General features: G+C 40.0%; 1 protein-coding gene across 5 annotated transcripts in view; it reads right to left on the bottom strand.

The window, feature by feature from the left end:
• Positions 1 to 1,289: 1,289 nt before the first annotated feature.
• The window catches only part of tekt3 (tektin 3), a 32,110-nt gene continuing 9,107 nt past the window's right edge, over positions 1,290 to 24,292 (bottom strand). Inside the window, exons 2-11 of one of the 5 annotated variants that reach the window (XM_080873370.1) lie at positions 22,428 to 22,518; positions 22,111 to 22,329; positions 13,952 to 14,147; positions 13,130 to 13,736; positions 12,417 to 12,500; positions 12,237 to 12,307; positions 12,000 to 12,143; positions 9,953 to 10,175; positions 8,956 to 9,110; positions 1,290 to 7,345 (exon numbers count right to left, since the gene is read on the bottom strand). In XM_080873370.1, the coding sequence (XP_080729496.1) occupies positions 7,129 to 7,345; positions 8,956 to 9,110; positions 9,953 to 10,175; positions 12,000 to 12,143; positions 12,237 to 12,307; positions 12,417 to 12,500; positions 13,130 to 13,696 (1,461 nt within the window). In that variant the 5' untranslated portion in view covers positions 13,697 to 13,736; positions 13,952 to 14,147; positions 22,111 to 22,329; positions 22,428 to 22,518 and the 3' untranslated portion in view covers positions 1,290 to 7,128. Of the gene's footprint in view, positions 7,346 to 8,955; positions 9,111 to 9,952; positions 10,176 to 11,999; positions 12,144 to 12,236; positions 12,308 to 12,416; positions 12,501 to 13,129; positions 14,148 to 22,110; positions 22,330 to 22,427; positions 22,519 to 24,292 lie in introns of all 5 variants that reach the window. The other 4 variants (XM_080873372.1, XM_080873369.1, XM_080873371.1 and 1 more) reach the window with 4 other exon arrangements.

Raw genomic sequence — 24,292 nt, 5'->3', positions numbered from 1 at the left:
GCTCAGCACACCACAAGTGAGAGATAGCATCTGGGGCTCTCCTCTGTTTGACGTGACTCATATCCAGTGGGAGTGTGATGGTGTTCCACCCTGAACAAGGACCCCTGATGTTAAAAGTATGCACTTTGGTCAGTTCTATAAACGTGTGTGTTGTAACGAGCGTAATTCAAAGAAATATATTCAGGGAGTTAACCATGAAAATATTATACAGTATAAATTGATGGCCTTATCTCTTTCTCCCTCTGGATCGTGTTCAGGGCAGAATTACAGAGATACAAGGTAACCAGTAAATACTACGATCATTTAGAAAGGCAATTCTTTTTGATTGATTCTGCCCTTCGTTGTACATGTTAAAAGCATCATTTCTAATAAAATTCCTCTTCCAAACATTAAAAGACGTTTGCACTAGCTTCTTGGCTGAGCAGCACAAACTTATCAAACTTTCCTCACATTAGCAGGTTGGTGGAGTAGCTTAGGGTGTAACTGACCTCCCATAACCCCCTGTCAGTGTCCACTTTCTATTCTTCAACACTTAGCTTGCACTTCCTGGATTCTGCTATATTTGTTCCTCACACTCACATGAAAATGAGGTGGGACAGTTAGAGGAGCAGATCAAGTGCTGCTCTTAGTCAGAGCTTTGGGACTCCTTGAATCCAAGTTTTTGACATGATTAGCCTGAGTTGCATCAAGTACCTCTTTGCATGTTGTGATTGTTTTGGTATGTGTCACTGATATCTGCTGTGTATTTAACCCAGAGTAGCTCTGGTTATCAGGCCTGAACTCTGATTGTATGAGCTGTGAAATGGTCAACAATAATGGTTTACAGTGACATTCAGAGGAGAGGTCTCGTTAAAACCGTAGCGCAGCCGTGTAGGCCCTCCTCATTCCCATCCCTTATATGTCAATGTTTGTAAAAGACTGACAATCAGTGGGCTGAAAGGACACGGGAGTGTTAAGTTTACTCCGTTTGCTGGGGTTGAAGCCAAGCACTCTGGGAAGAGCCACATAGCAAACATTCAGAGTGAGATACTGAATAATGTTACATTTGGAATCAGCTCCTAACATTTCATCTCTGTCACTAACATGGCTTCGCATAGCTTCACGTTAGCACATACCAAAACCATAGATAGGACATCAGCCCAAGGACATGGATCTAGAAACTAGACATGATTGAGTTACAGTAACTCCATCCAGATGGCAGCAAAGAAATTTTTTGTTCTACCATAATAGATCCTAAAAAGTGCAAAACAGAAGGCGAGCTTTGACCCACAGCAATCTTCTTCTTGACGACGGTAAGTTAGTCTAAGAGGCTGCTTTCTTTCACTTATCTTGACTCAAGCATTAACTGGAATGAATACATGGCTTATACTCACAGCAGACATCTTTCAGATTTTCTGTGAGACAGTGGATACAGCTGATGCTCCTTAAGGGTCGGGGGGGCCTATCTGCGTCACTGTTGAGTCACTTGGGAACAGGCCTCCTGCCTTGTGTTTCAGGTTGTGGCAGCTGTTGGCCAAAAGTGCCTCGTTTGTGTAATCAGCATGTGAAGTGTCACTATTAGTCGCTGCAGTTTAATAGCTCTCTTCCTGCTGCAGCAATATTGTTGTTGGACCATCCAGCTCTTCTACCCCCAGTCTGCCCAGATGTTAACAGTTATTAAATTTAAAAGATCACATATGATCTAGTAACTATCATACCCATAAAATAGAGCCATGCAGGTCACGTGTGAGTGAAGAACTGACAGACAATCTAAGTAAAGATGGAACAGGAGGATGGTAGGAACACAAATGCAGGAAACAGGAAGCAGAAAGAGTGATGAGAGGTAAATACAGTCCGTCTGTTTGTGTGCTGATAAATTGTAACCTAGTCTCAACCCCTGAGTTGTCATCACACTTTAATTAAACTATACATGGGAGATGACAGCTAAGGAGCAAACTGCTCTATCACATAAAGGAAAACCCACAATAAACACACAACATGGTCAGGTTTAAATGAACCAGTTAATGATAATTATAAGTGGGTGGTTTAATTAAAATCATCCCAAAGTAGCTTTATCGTTGCCATCATATGGCATACTAACCTTTTGCCAAGTTGCAAAATCCCCTAAAATCGCACTGTTTGCAGAAATTTCATTATTTCATTGCTCATAAAAGGAAACTCTTAATCAATCTCATGTCTATATTAAAATCTCTCAAAGGCATGTGTCAGCTGACATGTCCAAAATCATATGGTCCTGATTCACGTGGTGTCTTTCATCACTCTGGTTTGTAAATGGGAAGTTTTAGGGTCATAGTTTGTATTTGTATAAATTCAAACAGAAGCTTGACTCATATGCTGTGAGAAGCTGAACCTTGTTCCTTTGTTGCCAGATATATAAATAAATAAAACAGAAATCTAATAAGTGTGGCTTTAAGACAGACGAAACTGCATACTGTAACTCCCAGTCATCATCAGCCCACTGTGATTCAGCAGGAAAGACTGCAGTATTGTTTCTCGACCTCTGCATCTCTCTATTAGCCACCCATTCTGCTGTCTATTGAGAATGCAAAGTATTGGATTCACAGATCTATGCTATGAATTGTTATGGTAGCTAGTCAATAGCACAAATGACCCATGAGACTCTTGTCTCCTCCACATTAAAGAGTACTGTTCTTTCTGCTCAATTCCTGAACTTCGGTTAGTCGCTGCACTCGTCTATCTTATCGTGCTTCCCTCCTTGTAGCCGGTTACTTGCAAAATGCTGGGGGAAGATAACGTTGACTGAAAGTTCAAAAGTTTAGGACTGTGCCTCTGTGGTTTTGAGAGAGTTGGCAGTTGGGATGAAAAACCACATACATTACATGTCTTATCAGTGTGTCTCCAGCTTCCTTCAGCTGCCAACAGTAATCAATTATTCAATAAATTTATATCTACCTTTTTATGTGTGTCTAAAATCTGTTTATTAATATTTTCCAGCATTTTCCAAAAAATAAAAAAATAAACTAAAGAGAAAAACATATGAATACAGCAATACAATCTGATCAAGCCAGTAATAATGAACAATGGTGTGGGCAGTGCAGAAGAGATAAAGCCACCAACTTAAACAATATCAGCCATTTGGAGGGAAGGGTACCAAGGCTACAAAAGCCACCAACAGGGAAGAAGAAAGAGGCTGGAATTACACCAAATAATGCAGTTATACAGTTAAAGTTAATCAATTTTCCTGACCTTTGATAATGATCGATACATTTCCTCCCAGTAGGGTTGGGAAGTGTGACAAGACCAAAGCATGTGTACATTGGTGACATCTGTCACATGTTGGGTCCACATTAATAGATTATAGAGAGCCTAACCTTTGTGACGTGAGAGCAGTATCTGTATGATGCTATCGCACAGATGAAGAACTTACGTGTATTACTTAATGCAGCTTCCCGGAGTTCCTGAGACATTTCTTCTCTCAGATCCACCTCCCTAAACTGATTTGATGGAATTTAAGGAGTCTAAGTGCAGGGAGTGAATTTGAACTTACGCACAGTACTGTGTAAAATTCTTGAGACACCTCTCAGCTCCTTATATTTTACTATTTGCACATGATTTACTGAAACAGGTGCAGACATACATGTAAATACAGCGTGTTAGGCAAAATTTGTACAGTTCTGAGGAGCTTGAAAGTAAATATTTGGAGTGACTGCCATTATTTTTTAATATGGTCTGAACTATCTTAGGCAAGCTTTCTCGTAAGAGAACTCTTTAGGAACGGTTCTTCAGCTTTCTTGAGGAAGGATCCTGTGTTAGATCTTTGCTGGTCTTATTCCTAGTTCTATTAATAAGACTATAAATTTGTGGGCACCAAAAAAGGGTTTTTATAGATAGATTAAACTTTTCCGTTATCTGCTGTAAAGATACAAAGGTGTTGTTAATCTATGGGTCTTTAAATGATTCTAGCAGAGGTGTTGGACTATGAATTATGAGCATTTGGGTTGTCTTTAAAGCTGTTTGGAGAGCTAAACAACACCTAAACTGGTTCCAAATGGAACAATGGAACGGTCTGACTATAACATTTTTGACTGAGCCTATATTGAAAGACAAAGTTTACAGCCCCAAAATGGAGTTTCCAAATAACCTCTTGGGTAAACTCATTGTTTAGGCACAGATCCAAAAGCCGCAGGAAGAGCTGGTTCCCATGAATGTTTAGCTCCTCAGTTCAAACTCGCTCTCCAGCAGTTTGAGATGAATGAAAATGAAGTGAGAAATTTGTTATTTCTAACAGCATAGCTGCATCAGCAAAAAACACAACCTCCTAACAACATTAGCTTTAAATTCTCCAATAGTTATGACTCTGAAATATCTATAGTTGACAGTTTTTTCAACTTAAAAACTACATTGTCTTTTTAGGCCCATTCCACTTTTGACAACAAAGGTAGCATGTATTTTCCCACTTATCATATATGATGATTTTGAATAGTTTTCCTTTGTTTTTTAATGCAAGGGGAACCTTGGCAACTTACCAAAGAGAGAGATGTGTTTTAAAATGTTCGGCTATGTGTCAAGGTGTACAACAAAGACCTGTTAGACTAGATAAAACAGAATGTTTATCATCACCGCACAGCAAGAAGGCTCTGGGTTCAGGTCCACCAGCCAGCTGAGGCCTTTCTGTGTGGCGTTTGCATGTTCTCTTCATGTCTATATAGGTTCTCTTTGGGTACTCTGGCTTCCTTTCACACTCCACAGATATGCATGTTAAGTTAATTGGTGACTCTAAATTGGCCGTGAAGGTGAATGGTTGTCTGTCTCTCTGTGTTAGCCTTGTGATAGACCGGTGACCTGAACGGGGTGGGATAGGCTCCAGCCCAAACATGACCCTGAATTAGATAAGCAGAAGAAAATGGATGGATGTTAGTAATAATGTTTATAAGGCACCTATGGCATGTTTATGACCTAATGTGGTATTAATTAGCTATTTTTTACTTTACATATAACATAATATCAAAAAATAGCTCCTAGTGGCGTCAACTACTTGTCTTCTTCAGCGATGCTTTCTCAGTCCAGGTCTGTAATTACAGTGGAGTAAAACACGCTCAGTGACAGTCTCAAGTGTTCTATGATCAGCTCTTTAGCATGGTATGACGGTATGTAAGAAACATATAATAACATGGGGCATAGGGCATCTATAACAAGAACTGCTGTTAAAAATAAACTGCCAATATGTTTGGACTGCAGGAAGAATTCCAGAGTACATTCCCCAAATGTGGTATGTGGGGGTGGTAGATCAGGTCAAATGGAAAGACCTATTTGTGTCCCACACAGACAGGGATCCATAACCTCAAAGTCAGCATAAGAGTGAATGTACATTCCACTTTTTGCCACTATTATGTATTTCTGAAGAATAAAGCAAGAGTAGTAAGGACAGAATCCAGGAGAGGAGGAGGTGGTGCTCATTTTTTGCTATCTGTCAATATAAATTTAATGGCAAGGTGGTGAAACAGGGAGTCTTTTGATGTGCACTAGACAACAAGGTCCCTTTCTTTTGCACTACGGTGCCTTAGGAGATGGCCCACAGGCAGGCTTGCACACACCCATTAAACACACATACATGTATGAAACCACATCAGAGATCTTTTTGCTATTGAATTGCTCCTGAGCATTGTCCTGTTTGCACTAAAGGGAAACCAACTCATCGCCCTGAGATTGATTACACCCAATCAAAGTGCAAGTTACGCACACATACAGTAGGTGGCTGAGCTTTATAATCACTCCGCCCTCCCAGCCAGGAATCTTTATGGTGAAATTGCTCTCCACTTAAAAAACAGATGTTTTCGTGCTTTTTTCTTTAATGGTGTAGCCACTAAAAAGATTTTATAGACCCAGTTAGATCTGAGATAGACTTTTTAACTTTACGGCTTAGCCTTCACATTGATTCTGTTTCATCCCAGTATGCAAATCCAGTTAGCGTCTGGCTCCAGATTCCACTTACTTTGTCTGCAGGCACTCGTTTAAAATGAGACATATTTTGATTTCGAGACATATCTGCTTCATAGACAAGTGTAATACGATGATGAGGATGCAAAGACAGTTGGCGTGCTCAGGTGGTTTGGTGGTATGTTTTCTACAGTAGGTGACTACTATACAAACAATGGTTAAACTCTTACACTACTGGTAATTCAAGCGACATTTATATTCCTCAGTAGGGCCAAAGGTTATACAGGAAGTGGAGTAGCACAAAGGGTTGAGTCAGGGACTGTGATAGTAGTGTTTACAGTGCATGCATTTGTATCTTGTGTGTCCAAAGTTTGCTTAGGCTCAGAAAGCTATTCGCTATACCAACAAAATGAAATGAAACTGATACTCGATACAAATACAAATGGCAGCATCTTTGCACAGGAGCAGGCCGACACTGGCACAAGAGGGACAGCGAACACGGGTGACAGAAAGAGACTGATGAGACGTTATGAGGCTCAGGTCCTACAGGAGAGCTAACCAAACTACAGGTGTATGTTTACAGTCTCAGTGCCAGACTTACTTAAGTAAGTGTTTCGTACATGCCACGTCCAAGATAACAGTTAGGTCACTCACTGTGTTGTGCAAATAACTCTCTGCTTTTTGTTTGGGGTTTGTCGTCACGTGCTACTAATGCCCTTGTTTGTGCTTCACTGGCTCAAGGCATGTCGCTAAGGTAGTGTTTAAATACATAAAGATACCTTGCTCCAATTGGTAGTGTATAAGTACCTTTTTTTTCCTCAGGTGCTATCACAGTCACAAACAAAATCAGCATAATCTATTCATAGTTAAAACAGGGCTCCTTTAAGATGACCAGTTAATATACAACATAAAGAATCTCTATGTCAGTGTGAAACAGTAAATAGTTCTGTTAAAGGTTTTAATATATAGGTTGCAAGTGTGAACACAAGTTTCTGCCATTTAGTACATTAGTAGCATAACATATGTGTAATTGTATTTAACTGTAGATATCAAGTTTTTGCCTTTGCATATGATTCTTTTGCTTATTTCTTTTTATAAACTGCTGCATATCTGCTTTTAAAGTCATCGTGTTTACATTTAGGTCATCCACACCTTCATTTAAACCACTCCAAACCTACAGAAACAATAACTCCATTGGTCTTCCAATGGTCCTCCTTTTAAGACTTGGTTTTAGGTGTAGCCCACCAGACGGGGCATGCTAGGAAAGCTCTTGCGCATACTCATGCACTTCTCCTGGTCCAGGAAAAGTGAATTGGCTTTGACAGATAGGTCATGTTCCAGGGATACTTTGGTCTTCACCAAAGTCTGCAGAGTGTTCTCGGCCTCCATCAGCCTCTCTTGAAGTTTCCGAATAGTGTCCTCTATCTCTCTCACCTCACTCACAAGTCTGAATAATTAGAGAGAGAAAGACTGCTTACTGTCAAATCTGCAGCATAGGGAAAGAAGTTAAGGAAACTTTCCAAAGTATGACATTGTGAGATTTGCAATTAAAGGTAATAATTTATATTATTGTTCATTTAAACCACAGAGAGGCCAAACCCCTCTAAAATGTATCAAATGACAAAGTTAAAAAACATTTTTGGCAGTAATTCACTGGTATTACACTTTGTCACTCAATGAGGTTGATTAACTAAAAGTGACGTTAAAAATTAAGTTAAAAGTTCAAATAGCAGCCGGTTAAAATCAGGGAAATCAGTGCATTCTTTGTCAATGATTTGATTCTTGATTGAGAAATGGTATATTTGCATAATTTTCTTCACTCCTTGAAGTAATTTGTAACATACAAAAGGCACACACTACATTGCAAAATAGCCTGAGATGCATTACCACATAATTACTAGTTATATCAACCACCAGAAAGCAGTTTTCCTTCTTAGGTGTGGTTCTGGCTCAGGAGGTAAGGCAGGTCACCTACGTCCATTGGAGTATGAATGTGTGTGAATCTTAGGTTACGTTCACACTGCAGGTCTTAATGCTCAATTCCGATTTTTTGATCAAATCCGATTTTTTTTGTCTGCTTGTTCAGACTACAAATAAAATGTGACAGCAAACGCGCTCTAGTGTGAACCCTCAAAGCGGCCCGCATGTGCAAAAGACGACGTCATACACAACGCGCTCTGTTTAGACCCAGAGCAAACAGTATTGTTTGACTGATGGCCCTTAATATAAAGACTTGTTTCGGACTTTACGTTTCCCAATTTTGCTTTAAGTTATAAAGTTATTTTGTTATTTACATATGGCCTAATAATTATCCTTATTGCTGTTTTAGAGAGGAGCAGTGCTTCAAAGGATAGTTGCAGATTTCTGTAAGAATCTGCAGATTATACAGTACAAATAAAATATTCACGTTTCTCCAACGTTGTCTTCCCAACAGTATCACTGACATCTACACTGGATGGCCAGAAAGCGTTCAAAATGTCTTCTCTGGCGCTGATAATTGGCGTCTGTCTTGTGTCGGAAAGACGGATTTAATGCGACATGACCATTCAAACAGCAGTCGCTTTCTAAAACATCAGATATGTATCGGATTCAGCACCACATACGAAAGTGACCCAGGTCGGATTTGAAAATATCGGATTTGTGCTGTTCAAACTGTCATACATAGGGTCAAAAAAGTCGGATTTGATGTGCTTTTGCCTGCAGTGTGAACGTAGCCTTAGACAGACAGTGCTTACATAGAAAAAAGTGCTTGTATAAATCGGAGTGAATGGGTGAATGCGGCAACGTGTATAAAGCGTTCTGAGTACTCAGAGTAGAAAAACACCATATGGGAACCCGTCCATTTACCATTCCTGACTCCTAAAACCAGACAGCTTTTTGTCCTTCACCATGACCAGCTGGTGTCTGCTGATTGTAGCACAAATGTAGAAGGTTTGGTGATTTTCTTTCTCTATTCACCCTTAGTGCAAGTAACTGAAACTCAAAACCTTTTTGTCTGGAGGAACAATCTAATAACATCTGAAATCACATCTGATTTGGAAATGTGGAACAAACTACCTGTGGTGTGGATTGTCCCTGCAGAGCTCTATGTTGGGTCTGCGGATCCTCTCCTCCAGCCTCGTTTGGGCCACTTTTAATGGGGACTCTTTATCTCTGAGAGCCTTCTTTATTGACTCAATTAGCATCTCAGTCTGAAAGATCTCTTGTAGAGTCTGCATGAAAAGACAAAAGACAACAAATTGTGATGCAGCCGCTGAGAGTTCCAGTCATGTAAGCATAGCTGAGTTAGGCATGGAAATTAAGGGAAAGGCTGACCCGAAGCCAAAAGAGGGGAAAATGTGAGAATCTCAATAAAAAGGATCATGTACAAAGCTGCAGACTTTGAGTCAGCTGAACACAGGCACACACATGCACAGTGGCCTGCTCTGTCTAACCTCATCTGAAATAATTTCATTTCAGCCAATCGCTACTTTTTACAGCTAACAGTGAGTGAGGTTTATTGAAGACCTTGTGCTTCATATCACTCCTGTCAGTGTTCGAACTATCCAGCAGCTCTCGATGGCAACCTGAAATCAATGGGATAAAGTGCAGAATGTGACACAAGCAATGAACAAACTACTACAGCTCCTCTCCTTTGACAGGGATGTTTTGCAAATATAATCCATATAATCCACCATAGAGGGCAAATCTGCACAGCTGATGGAGATAGAGAGTTTTAGAAAGAAGCGGGGAAAAGGATTGTACAGACACATGATCTCTTCCTAATAAGTGGCAAATGTAGTTAAATACTCAATAAGAAAAAAGGAATGGATTTTTTTCTTTTTTTTCCTAAAATAAAACCATGTGATTGCCTCTGAAACCACTTTTCTTAATAATCTATTTCACATTGTGAAATAATCAAGAACGAAGTCCAACATAAGAATAAAATTAGGAACAGGCTGTAATTCATTACACTACGATTAAAATACAGTGATAAAAAAAATGTCCCCGTTACATAACCTTATCAAGATATTATTGTCTTTTATGAAATAAACCATGCAGAAAAGGTGATGACCTTAGCCAGGTGTGTTTGCAAGCTGTTCTTGGCATCACCGGTTTCTGATATGCGGTTGGTGAAGGCTACGTTGACATTGTTGAACTGGTTCCACATTTCATTGGAAGTGGCGTTCAGCAGGATTTCTATCTCATCCCTGAGCTTGTGGGAGGCAGCTCGCTCACTTTGGGAATGCAGGATGTTGTCATCTGTAAACTTGGACCACGAGTCAGGCAGAGAGATTCTGACAGAGAAACAGTTAGATGCATTTACAGTATGTTCCAACACTCCCACTGGTTTTGAACATGATGCATTTGGAAAAGAGTTTTTCAGATATCACAAAACTTTTTAGCTATTTTAGCCAAATTTCATTGTTATTGTTCTTAAACTTTTGAGAGGCAGGGGCTTGTTAGCAAACGAAAACCTTCAAGGGCCCATCATAATAAACCAGATTATATAGTAAGTCTATTACAAAGAATTACTATGATTAGTAAACTTTCAGGTACCATTCTTAGTGAAAAACTTTTCAACCTAAATGCTTAAAATGCATGAAAACTGGTACAAAAATGAAGTGAGCTAGTATAAAGAACACAATATGATGGTTTGGGTTTTTTGTAGTATAACTGTACAGTTAGACATTAGATTTACCCTGAAGTCTTAGGTACATGCATTCATGTCCCTGTTAGGTTGCAATAGTTGTGGTTACTTAAATGTTTATTGGGAATGACAATTATGGAAAATTGTATAAAGTTTTTGTTTGTTTGTTTTAGCAATTGCTAGTATTCAAACGGGAGATGGTGAACATGGTAAAGCTGACACTTATAGTCATCATTTACACTCACTGGCCACTTTACTAGGTGCTGCTCAATTGCTGGTTACAAAAAACTAATCAGCCAATCACATGGTGGGAACTCAGTACATTTAGGAATGTAGACATTTTCAAGATGATCTGCTAAAGTTTAAACCGAGCATCAAAATGGAAAACAAAGGTGATTTAAGTGACTTTGAACATGGTGTGGTTGTTGGTGCCGGATGGGCTGATCTACTCGGATGTTTCCGCACAACCAACTCTAGAAATTCCAGAGAATTACATGTGAAAGAGAAAATATCCAGCGAGCGGCAGTTTTGTAGATGAAAATGCCTTGTTAGTGTCAGTGGTCCACGAATAATGGCCAGACTGCATCAAGTTGATAGGAAGTTCATTCAAATAATAATGCATTATAACCACAGTGTGCAGAAGAGCATCTCTGAATACTTGACATGTGGAACCTTGAAGCAGATGGGCCACAGCAGCAAAAGACCACACTGGGTGCCATCCTGTTAGCTAATAACAGGAACCTGAGGCTACCATTCTCAGAGTCTCACTGAAAGTGGGCAATAGAAGACTGGAAAACTGGTTTCTCCTGCATGATGGTACGGTGAGAATTTGAAAATATGAAAGCATTTATCCTTTCTACCTTATATCAACAGTTTGATGGTGATGGTGTTTTGGTTTCTTGCCACACTTTGAGGCCCTTTAATACCAACTGAGTTAAACACCACCGCCTACCTGAGCATTGTTGCTGGCCGTGTCCACAGAGTGTCAGTCTATACTGCCAGCAGTATAACACATGTCACAAAACTCAGATCACCTCAGCCTAGTTTCTTGAACACAACAATGGCCTCCAGACTCACCAGATGTCAATCCAATATGATCTCAGTGTGTTGGAAGCACCACGTTGAATCAATAGCACTACAAATTAAGGTAGTTTGGAAGGCAAAAGCAAGGTGCACCATATAAAGTAACCAGTGAGTGTATATCGTAGCCCTGGTGTGCGTAAGTGCAGCTTCACTATGTTCCTGGCATTACTATTAACTTTTAATCGCCTGATAAAATATTTACATCTCACTTGCAACAAATCACCAATATACAGTAATGCTTCAAGACTGCTTAACATTTTTATATATTTATCTGGACACAACAATTTATCATTTCATGCAAGCGTAAACAAATTCTGGACAGCAATATCAAGTATTTCATCGAATATAATTGAATCATTCAGATATTCAAATATATAATTATACTCACGAAGGGTCTAGTCTGTCAATTCCTCTGTAATAGCCAATACCATCCGATGTGTTCCTTAAATGGTGACACCTTTGATCTATCCTCTGCGCTGTCAGTTTGTCACTCAGATCTCGTTCCAACTCATGTTGAGCTGCTCGGTTTGACCTAATGAATCACATAACGTAAAACAGAAATGAAAACTTTTATAAATTGAGCACATGTCAAACTGCACAGTCTTAGTCAGATTGTCAGACTTACGCTAGCTGAGCAATGGCTCTGTCCAGATGTCGCCTCATCCTTTCCTGACATGACTTTATAACTTCTACCTCCTTTTTTAGCACAGGTAGAAAGAATATAACAACTTTCTTATTTCTGCAGTAATATTGGTCTCATGAGTCCCAAATATATATATATAACCACACTGATCTTTCATTTTACCTTTATGAGGTCTTTCTCTACGTCATCGTGTACCAGGTCAATGGACATCCGCCGCTCTCTGTGGTACAGACACTCTTGAGACACCTGTTAGCAAAATTTTATTTTGACTAAAGCAAGATGCAATGGTAAATCCATAAAGAACATTTTCTTTATTTAACAGTGATTGTGACACTCCAAAAGATGGGGATATAATATGATTGTAAAGAAAAACACAATTTATATCAATATCAAGGTGTGCATATACTAAGTTCTGCAACATGTTTGGATCATACTCCAATTTCAGTCACCTGGAGAAGTCTCTAAGAAAGTCTCATGCTACATGATATTGGTCTAGAAAGGTGTCCCTGTCATCAGATATAAAGCCAGATCAAGTTAACTCTCTCAGGGGGACTATGGTCATTCGAACAGGGCACTAGGATGACCTATTTATGGGACTGACCCAGTGAAAGCACCGTCATTTTGAAGGGTTGCAAGGGATCATGCAAAAACTGTCTCTACAACCAAACAGACGACTGCTTTAAAACTGGCATAATATGGATGATTGATAATATGCGTGCACTCAGTCTTAGTATGACCAGTGTTATGTCATGTTTTCTCTCAAACAAATAAAAAATATCAAGCTAAATGTTCAAATAATATCACTCAAAATTAGTGTGCATCCGTGAAAAAAAAATTCAAAGTAGCTCATTGAAACATATTCCTTCCAGCCTCACCTGAAGGGGCCCTTCAGTCTCTGCCAAGGCTCTCTCTAGCCTCCTTTTGACCTCATTAAGAGCTGCTATCTCTGTCACCATGTTGTCGATCTCATGGCTCAGCTCAGACTTCCAAAAGACAATGTCATTGAGCCTTTCTCCTATGTTCTTGCTGGTATTCTCCTGGGTTCGTCTGGTAAGTTGCTCTTTATCCTGCATCAGCCTGATGGTGTCTCTTCTTAGTCTCTCTGCGCTTTTCCGGGAAGACTCGGATTCCCTGTAGTTGTTGTGGTTGGACTTGTACCAGTCATCTGGAGTGTAGCGGGTGGTCAGCGCACTCCTGTTGGATGGGTACAACACCGTCTTGGCACGAACCAAATCTAAATTCTCTCGTTGTATGGAAGGGGATGGGATAGTGCTGTTGCTCTTGTAATAGCTGTTTGTCCTCCACAGACTGGCATTGGGATTCATGACCAGGGCTGCCTGGGGGTTTCGATAGCTGGATGCCATAGTGGAGATGGCAGGGAGAAAGTGGCTGCTTTTTGGCCGAGCGTATGTTGCTGTCAGAGTGGATCCAATCAACTCCATTTTTCGAAGCCTGCAAGGGTTCAAAGTGGTACTACTGGTCCTGAGTCAAAGTAAAGAAAAAAGTTCTCAAACTGATTTGAATATTTTACATATTCATATTAGCTACCTGGATCAGACATTTAAAGCAGTTTACAAACTCTGTAGGTTGGTTAAGTATACAAAGAAAACGTGTTTAGATGGCTCATTAGAGTAAGAAGGTGGAAAATAAAATCAGAACTAAGGTGAAGCATCAAAGTAGACAAAGAACTGCCTTACCAAGATGAACGCTTGTCAGTTGCTCGACAGTGTCTTGTGACCAGCTGCCTCTCAGCTCTGTTTACCTGAGAATGAGCTCAAGAACGCACTAAAGGTAAACTGGCATGCATAATAGAAAAGTTAGCAAGTCATTCATTCAGCCAACCAATGGTGTTGCACAGTCCTGGACAGCAGCAGCTGGCCTTGTTCAAGATTTCTGTTGACACAGAAGCAGTTGCCATGGGTTACTGCAACACTGTGCCAAGGATTTTCAGATTAATAGTGACCAGGTGCTTTTCTTTGGACTAGTAAATGCACCAGTGTTACAAAATGTGTCCACAGGACAGATGTAACTTTGGTGTTTGTAATGTTTCTTCTTATTAGATTTCTTTATAAAATCCTACTGACCTCCTGTGACTTTACAAAGTTCCAGTCCACTTTTCAACCAATACAGGCACAGCTTATCAGGAACACAGTTAAAGTGGAAAAGTAAAATGCAGTGAAAACAACACAGCAAATAGATGCCTATATTATAAACCCTCAGCACCATGAACTGTGATTTTTTTTTTTAATTCACTGATAACTTACAGCTCTCCACATTCTGCCTGTTCTCTTCTTTCTTCATTAAACAAGATAAACATTCAAAATACACCCCAATCAGTTTTTAAAGAATTTATTTACGGATGATCGATTACTTTCTGTAGCTTAATCAAGCCATTTGTCATTAAAATCCTCGATAGAAGGGAAGCAATCGGAGCTTTGTTTTTAAAGCAGTCAACTTCAGTTGGTCTCCATGCATGCACACATTAGCTCACCGTCACCCTGAGAACCAAGCTGTCTGTATTGATTGCAGTTACTTGTTTAATGATTCATGCCGCAGGAAGAGTCCACACAAACCCCTGTAGCACAGAATAATAATCTGTGTTGTGTTACCTACCATTGGAAATGAGTATCGTTTACATTAATTTGTTCTGAGGGGGTAGGGCTGGACAGATGATAGCCTGGTTTCCACAGGGACAAGGAAAGGTGTAACCAGGATTTATTTAGCTCTGTCTTAACAATAGAAGTGTGATCTGAACAAAATCTTTGAATGAGATTATTTTGGGGTCTTTCCAACCACCATGTTATTTAATCTACTGCTAATTATTTAATGTTGTAATAATTTTAAAACTTTACTTGGCAGAGTTTATGGCGGGTAAAGAGAGCTTTCTCATCCTCCCTGGCTGTATGATAATACTTAACCAGCAACTTTCAGTGAGATCAGCTTTCCATCTTACTGACACTTACACACTCATAATGTAGGACTCAAGCACAGAATGTTTTCTAACTCCATGTTTGTAGAGAATAACATCTATATTGCTGTCCCTTTATGTATGAATGCTGTGTTAAATACTGTTGTAGCAGCAATCATTTAGTTAGCTTATCCTCATTACATGAAAGAAGTTAGTACCCTTACAATCTGGAAGTAAATTAGTGTAACTCCCCAAATAGGGTCCAGTCTGAATTTGATCTATGTACTCAGGTATTTAAGGTGTACTGTACTGACAAGCTTAATTAATATTTGTTTTTTGGGAACAAATTTTTTTTGACATGTTTTTCTTTAAGTAAAAAAACAAACAAATCCATCAAACCCCACTTTAGAGATCACATAATGAAATCTCAAACTCATTAATGAAGAATTTGTGATTGGCTTGCAGGTTTATATGTCCTGCCCTGGAACCTCCTCCAAGACCTGCCCACTTTATAACTGGAAAGGTCTTGGTGGCCACCACGTGCAGTTTTGCAGCCCGTGCTCAGCTACTATTGTCATAAACATACAGGTTTAGATTTAGAATGGAATGGCGCACCATTGCTCCACCCCTGCAGCCTGCGGCATCACTTAACATGGCTAGGTTGAAGAAGGCCATCCCACACGCTTCTACTGCCCTGACCTCATCCACTATAAATACACCCCAGAAAAGCACGAAAAGCGCGCCTGCGTTTGAAATTCCTCCCCTGGATAGAACTGCAAGTGTCCCCTGGAAAAGCGATTCCTAGTGAAGCTCCCCACTGGCCTCTGAACATGAAGGCAATGTAAGAGGGGCCTATATATACTCCTGCCATGTGGCCCATGAGAGCATGTTGTTAATTACTGCACAGTAGAAATGTCTGAGGGAGCAAGTGTGCTGTCTACTCCGCTTAGAGTACAGTGATACAGAACTGAAGGCTGTAATCTTCAGCAGTATAAAACCATTAATAAAACAGAGCTTCTAAATTGAGTCATAGTATGAAGTTTTAAGAAATAGTTTCCTTTTCTTATGTGGTATATAGTAGTAGCCATTTAGCAGTCAAGCTATATTGCTGTGGGGAAAAAATGACAAGCAGGAAAATTATAGTGTCATAATTTTTTTAATTTATGTTCTGTGGTTTGGCAGAGGTGTCCAAGCCTTGAATTTTTCTCATTTTGGCTGCAATGAAAGTGGCAGTGAATTGTCAAATTGGACTGGACAGGTAGAAAAATACACTGAACCTGCAGTCAGCGTTCACTGCTTCACACATGTAGACATGTACTTTGATATTATTTCTTTTGCAACATTAATACTGGAAGACATACAATGCTCCGGTGCTCCGAATTCAGAGATCGGTTTTAATAAGCTGTGCAGATACCAGTGTCCTCCTTCAAACACCCGACAACCAAAATAGCTGGAGATACAAAATAAGAACTTGATCCTTCTGCTTGAGTGTGGACAACCACAACCAACTGCACATCTGAGACATTTTGTAACTATGTCCTGCAAAGTTAGGATGCTGTAGCATTGTTATAATCTGTTCACAACCAGAGCGGATAATTGCGGCACTTTTTAAACTTTGCACAGAGAAATATCAAACAAACAAACTTGGTGATAGTTCTCTTATTTTCTTACTATATGTAGCAACACACCCCTTTCACCACACACAATCCCTTAAGGTCGTGTCCTTTCCTTTCCACCACTGACCTTCTCTTGATTGGGTAAGAATAGACGACGTGAGGAGGTCAGGTGTGTTTTCTAAACATTCCTAATTAGTAAAAAAAAACAAAAAAAAAAAACAGGTTCCCTGTTCCCTCCCTGGGCCCCTAGTGCTTTCACTTCTTCAAACCACACCTATTTTGATGTCAACCTGGCAATTGTCCAAGCCTCTGGTTGTACCACAGCTTCCTCTATTGGCAAGATTGATATGAGGTGCTTTCCTGTGATTTGCTTACACTCCTGACTGCTGGGTCAAACAGATAAACTAGACTTGTAGCTGTCTTTATGCCCGACTATGCAGGCCATTATACTGGCATCAGTTTCCTCTCATGAATTCTAGATGGATCCTTCTACGAGGAGGGCGGCCACACCTGGAGAACAATACAGAAGATGTAATGAACCATTAAATCTAATGACAATATTAGAGATCCCCCACTGTGGTAATGGAGCATCCAGGTGGGAAAATCACAGGAGCCTCCTGAGCTTATCACAGATTGTCAGTAGTCACCCAAGGAAGTGTTTCTGTGTGTTCTAATGATTTCTTCTAATAGCCATAATACACATTCATCCTTGTACTTCTATATTGTGAGTCCTCCAGTTTGTCTTCTTTGGTAACAGTGGTATCATGATGTTGAGTGAAGTTGATTATTTAGGCTCTTATAACCTGAGGGGTCAAAGCAGTTCCTTGTAGTGGTGGGTCAAAAATGTAACAAATTTTTAAATCTATAGATGAAATCCAGCCTCTGATTGCAATTTAATTTAGTTTCTATGCTATTCTTTCATCTCAGCACCCCAAGATAATCATTACTGTGACTATTCTATACAAATATAACCCAAATAAATGTAAAAAATCATGGTTGCAATCTGAAAACACACCCTGTCTCCAATATCTTCAGTGATATTAACAAAATTTCTAGGCCTTCTTAAAACAGAGTTCAAGTTGGCTTTTAGTAGATTTGATAGTCCCTTTTTTATGTGATGCTGCCAAGTGGTCAGTATTATTTGGTCAGTATTATTTAGATGTATGTTAGATGTAAGTGTATTAAGTTTTATTTTTTTTATTCCACTTATCGTGTTTTGAAGTTTTTGCATGTTTCATGTTGTTTTTATCTTGTCAAAGTACAAAGATGGTGATATAATTTTGCAGTGTGTGTGTCTGTTTGTGTATTATGTACTTATAAAATATGAACGTGATCTTATTACAGTATTATAGAAGGTTGTTACTGAAGCTTGTGAATTGTTTTTTTTTTATTCTTTACACTAAATAACGGTGCTCTATATTATATTGACAGGGTGTCATTTATGCCTATTGTGTATACTATTGTACATTTTGTACTATATCTGTGAAGCTTATTCAGTACGCTAAATGTTGCATAGCAATGCAAACCTATTAAGATGCTTCTTTGCCATGTGCATGTTTGTGTGGAGTTGCATGGCAACTTTCTACTGTATCTGCAGTCTGATGTCTGCAACTGTCTGAAGCAAAGAGCATTCTATGTCCTCGCCATAAAGCAGGCAGATGGATATTGTATTAGATACTCAGACAGAGGAAGCAGAGATGCACAGACATCCAGGCAACAGATATTTTTGTGTCCTGGGTAACAAAAAAAAAAGCATTAAAGTTGACATTATTTTATACCCAACCCATTCTAAGATGGGAAATACTGATCTATCATCATTAGGCATTATGGCTGTTAGTGGTTGGCACAAAATGAATTGCACTTGTTGCCATCTGCTTTCTTTCCAAAGTGCACAGATAATTATTCATTGTCATAAAAGGACATCACATAAAACACTTGTAGCAGAAACGTTGCAAGCTGCTTTTGTTTTTAACTGTTTAAAAGATGAAGTTAAGAGGGTTACATGTACCCTAGTATGCATTTGAGCGTTTTCATTGTGAGTGATATCTATCTACTTTAATTAATGTTGCAAATAAAGAAAATTAAATGCAATGGATGGATTTGGTTTGCGTGGTGGCTGGCTATCATGTGGTGGTACAGGGAAGGGCAATGTGTGTCTGACAGGATGGGCAAGGGGTGGATGGACTCTAGCCATCCCCCACTCTGTGATCAAGGCTCCCAGTTGCAAACTTCCAGAGTGGGACGAGGGGCCATGAATGGAGGGCTTTGTTCAATCCGTGGTCATCACATTCCACTGGAGCCACTGTGTGGCATTCAGCAGAGCGGAGGAGAGGGCAGGCCAGGGCAGGAAAGGACAGACGAGGGGAGGCCTGGAGAGGAAACACTAAGCAGCCTCTCTGTCTGTCACATCAAAACATTAAGATCTGTGCCATTTATGTAGAGGGAGTATTTTTAGCTTAGTGCTAATGCTGTAGATGCTAAAGTCTTTGCACTGTTTATGTGTACTTTTTAAAACACAAAGCCAGTCTTTAAGATTTTCTTATGTGAAGCTCCTTGACTTTTCATTACCTGCAGGACAGCAATGCACCTTTACTGGTGATATGTTTTTTAAGCAGTTCAGCACTCTGTGAATTGGTCACCACTGTTCTATAAGGTTACAGTTAGACTGGTGGTTGTAATTCTAGTTGTTTTTTTGGTTAAATGGTTAAGAAGAGGAATGAAGTCTAATGTTTCCATGCTGACTCAGGAGTTGAATTATTCAGACTGGGCGTGTGTGTTTTAATCTCACACTCAGCCCTCTACCCCAAATTAGGGAAACTGCAGCTTGGCAAGACAGGAAGAAAAAATGAATGATAGAAACTTGAGATGGTTACACAGTGACTCATTATCATGCACGTAATGGTCATAGCAATATGTAGACCTTAATCATGAACAAAGAACCCTGCATTCCACGGGCTAGTGCCATTTAGGGGCGTAGGTGTGAAATGAGGCATGTGGCTAACTGATGTGTAAACTGTATTCAATACCAAAAGCTAGGAAAGGGAAAAGGGAATTTAGGAAGTATAATTCCAGTTGCATTTAGATTATTTTCCTCTGCCGTGTCACACTGCCTCCCTTTTTCCATTCATCCCTCATAATAAATGTTCCATTTATCGCAGTTCTCGAGCTATCCTTTTTTATAATCACTCAAAGTCTGTCGTCTCACACAAAGAGGTGTCTGTCATTGCATATGGGAGACTTGTGCACTGTGCCTTGGCAGCATGAGAACAAGAGTTGGAAGAGCGACTGGGTCCAGAGTCCAGATGGACTCTGTGACTGTGTCATTTCTGTTGTACAATCTGCCGCCTTACAGACACCGTTGTCTCCAAGAGGAGATACCTGTACAAGTGGAACTGAAGACAGACTGACCCCATATTCTTCTTGGCCATACATGTCCTCCTTAAGCTTTTGCTCTTTTCTTCTATAAAGTTCAGAATTTACAAACGCAAGCACAGTATGAGAGCTGAAACAGGTGAAACAGTTTATAGCTTTACTGAAACAAACTTTGGAATTCCTTCTCATCCACATGGTTTTTAAAACACTCCCCTAAGCTTATTCATTCCTTTAAACATCCTCTTTAAACTGCAGCCTTTTCATTACCTAATAAAAAGATGCTCCAGTGACTCAGTTTTAATCTTGCAAGTATGTGTACCGTAAACAGTAGAGATATGAGGTATGTAAAACACACACATCCAGCACGTACAAAGCCCCGACTCCCCCTTGTCTTACATTGTCTTTGAGTGCTGCCAAAGGTCAAAGTGCATCCAGCAAGATATCAGATTGATTTCAAAGGCATGTTTTCATGTGAGGTGCACACAGTACTGTAACGCATCTTTGGTAGCATTTAGATTGTCTAATCAGAATTAGAGCAGAAGCATGGTTCATATTGTAATCAGCTGTTCTGTTGTTTCTAAACTGTGTACTTCATGGAAATTTACCTGACAAGTGGTCTTTTTAATCAGTTCTACTCACTTGAGCACACTATAGTGCCAGTATCAATTCAAGCACCATGCAACCATGCCAGCATCACACGCTTGACCATAGATTACTGGGGTTTTTTGCACAAACCCTGTCTGAATTCTTTTCTAACAGCTTACACTGGCCAAACAAAAGGCCAAGGAAGATTCAGATTTACCAGTACAAGGCGGAGAAAGGCATTTAAAACCATGGCTTTTTTGTTCAGAGGCATTTTCCAACCTCTGCGCCCTCCCCCTCTGTCTAAAATGCCGAAGGCATGTGGTTGACAGCTCCTCACAAGCTTTCAAATTGTTCTCTCTTTCCCAAATTTGGACTGAAGTAGAATGCCGCTATTGTTAACATGTTCAGCAAACTTGAGAGAATTTCATTTATCTTTTCTGGCAGCGTAACGGTCTCATAAATAGAGGCAGTGGGAACTTTTCATTTTGCTAGACAAGATTTTGCCTTTCCCACCTTGTTCGGGGCCCTGGGATGCGCTGTAGGTTGTGTCAGAGACAAACTGTGGGTCACTGGTATGACAGTCATTCAGTAGAGGTGTCAAGATATTATAAGTGGCGTAGGCATGTGAAAATTATGGCCATATGGTTCTCAATTCTGGCAGCGCACACAGAGCTGAACTGTAAAAATGTCTCAGTGGAATTCCAAGTGGACACTTCTTCAGCCTCTGTCAAATCCCTGAGTATCATATTTAGCCCCTACCATTAGAGTCCATTCTTACTTTGATTATGATGTTCTTTTAGTATGTGTACATCACATGATGCCATGTCAGGTGTATGTGCCACGTGAGGAGTACCCAGAGCTGTGAGTTAGCCCTCTGCTGGCTCTCGTGGATCTGTGGCAATTATATGCCCTCATCTTGTGTGTACAGAGGATAGCATGCAGCAGCTGGGAATGCACAATTACCTCAGTAGAAGGAGACAAAGTCAGCAAAAGTAAGGTCTGTAACTGATAAGATTTCTTAGTAGGCCTTTTGTATTTAACTCTTCTTTTTGTGGATTGTTCTGTCGACTATACTTACTGTTTTTTGTTTTAACCTTTCGAACTTTAGATCACCAATTTTATTCAATAGTGCACCAAAACAATTACACCAAGTCAGACCTGAACAGTTAAGAATTTGATATATTTAAACATATTTACCAGATGTAGCAATCAAATGTATCTCTTTCAGTTCCATATGCCTCTAATTCTCTGTACGAGTGCTATCATCTCTCCCGCTCTGGTTCTGTGTGTAAAACAAGCTGCTGCGGTGAACTTGCACTTATCTAACGCAGTTTTTTTCACTCACTGTTTAAGGTGACCACCCAAAACCTCTTACCACACTGCGTGCTGCTCCCAGCCAGCATGAGAAGCAGAGGAAGACCTTCAGTGTTTTAGTGCCTCCTTCCCTCTCTCTCTCCTCTCATTTACCCAGAATGGGCATCACGTGCCTATGTTGTTGATCCTGGCCACTGAGGACAGCAGGGCACAGCTGCACTAGGGATGGGATTTCACTGATCCTGCAGTGGAAAACCTCATCGTACTGTCCCCTGGACAGCTGCATATGAAAGAGCATAAGCTTCATCACTGTGATGTTTGCAATTGTTTCACTGTGTAGGAGAGTATGGTGGGGTAATATAAGGTGATGTCCCTTACTTTGTGAGAAGTCGGACCTCTGCCAGCTCCATCCGATCAACTGTCTGGCTGACCAGGTGTATAATCACTGAAGCATCATCAAAAACTAGTCCTGCATGTTTTCAGAAGCATGCAAAGTATTCAGGGTCAAACAAATGATATGCAAAGTTTTAATGTTTTGTGCACTCAGCTCTTTTTCATTTATCTCCTAAAAGATCGGAGAGAAAGAAGCCGATATAAAGGTTTTACACAGATATGCATTATATAGATTATATAACCTATATAATGCATATCTACAATTATGAATTTTGGTTTTCATGCATAATGATAAAGTAAACAGATTTTTTTTCAATGGTACATATAGTGTGCACAGAGAATTTTCTGTAAATATAATATTGGTTATCTTCAGGATTTCTAAGCCAGTGGGAACTGGACTATTTTCATTTACCACATGTATATATTTAGGCATGCACACATTCAGATGTGTTTCCGTCATACTGTTTCCCTCAGCTTACAACTGCTCACAACCAGACAGTACAGCTGTGAAATCTTAGAGCTCAGCAATCCTAGTGAGAACTGGATCTGTGCACAGAAACATAATCATAATAACAGCACCAGCAAAGGAAATAAATTGCATTGTCTCCTCTTGTCCTTAGAAGGTCTGCAGACAGGGAACTGTTGCATAAGTGAATGCCTGCATGACAGAAGTGCTACTTTACTGTTTATTAGGTGTAGGGTTTTTTGCAGCTCAATGCCTGCTGTCTGCAAAGACAAAGAAAGACCTGTTACGTGTGACAAACTGTGAAATTTTCACTACCTGCCTGCAGTGATGAAAGAAATAGATGAGCGCAATCAATAATCCCCCACCATCCAAAATGATATCATACCGCCCTCCCACTCTGGTTATTAACAAGTTATATCAGTGAGAATTAATGACATTTCAGCATGAAGCAACTGTGATGTAAGGTATATTTACAAACATTTCTTCTTCATCCGCAGACCAGAATCCATCCTGTGGGAGTGGCTGCTGTGAGCTTTACAGACAGGAAGAACCTTTAAGAGCTTTTTAGAAAATTGCTCTCCGGAGAAACTGCAGAACGAGGGAGGCTAAATGGAGGGCATCTGTCTGTCTTGAAGAGGGTTGATGAGCTTGTGAATTTAGCAGAAGGGCATATAAAAAATTTGAAAGCCAGTATGAAAATGATTCAGCATAAGAGGCTGAAAGAACACTATAAGGCAAGTAGAGAAAGGAGAAACAGAGGAAATGTCCAAGAGTGAGGAGGAGACATGGTAAAACAAGGACATTTTCCTTAACTGAGAGAATGCACGTAGTAAACTGTGGAGGGAGAAATAAGAGGATTCAAGCGAATGTCCATACACTGCATCCCATCACACGCTATGTTTGGTGCTCTTTGTCGCCACCCTTGTGTCTGTGTGAGCAGAACAGTGTAGGCTTTGTTTGATGCCGCAGTTTCCAGCAGTTTCATCCAAATATTTTACGTTATGTAGGCAGGCTGTAACTAGGTGTGTGGCACACAGCAAAGGGGCTTCACACCTAACAAGCTGTTTCCGATAAGAATGGCGCTGTCTGAAATTTTTGTCTTGAGGCTTTATGCCAAAAGATGTTAATAACAGGCGTGGTAAATGGAAGGAAATGGAGAAAAAATTACTTGATAAATAAAAAAGCAGTAAAATGGAGAGAGTGGAAGGGAATAAGGAAGACGGCAAATATAGAAAAGCAAACACAGAAGTTGAATTTTTGAAGCTGGTTCTGCTTCAGTTACCTGGCCTATCATTAAAGCAGTAATGAGGAGCAGACAGGGCAGCAGCTCACCGCTATAAAGAATGCAACTTTCCCACAAAGGCTAACACAATTTCAAAGTTCC

Source organism: Rhamphochromis sp. 'chilingali' (assembly GCF_963969265.1).
Source record: "Rhamphochromis sp. 'chilingali' genome assembly, chromosome: 22".
Lineage (NCBI taxonomy): Eukaryota > Metazoa > Chordata > Actinopteri > Cichliformes > Cichlidae > Rhamphochromis > Rhamphochromis sp. 'chilingali'.
The sequence above is the reverse complement of the archived record's forward strand: the minus strand, read 5'-3'. Positions and strand labels throughout refer to the sequence as shown.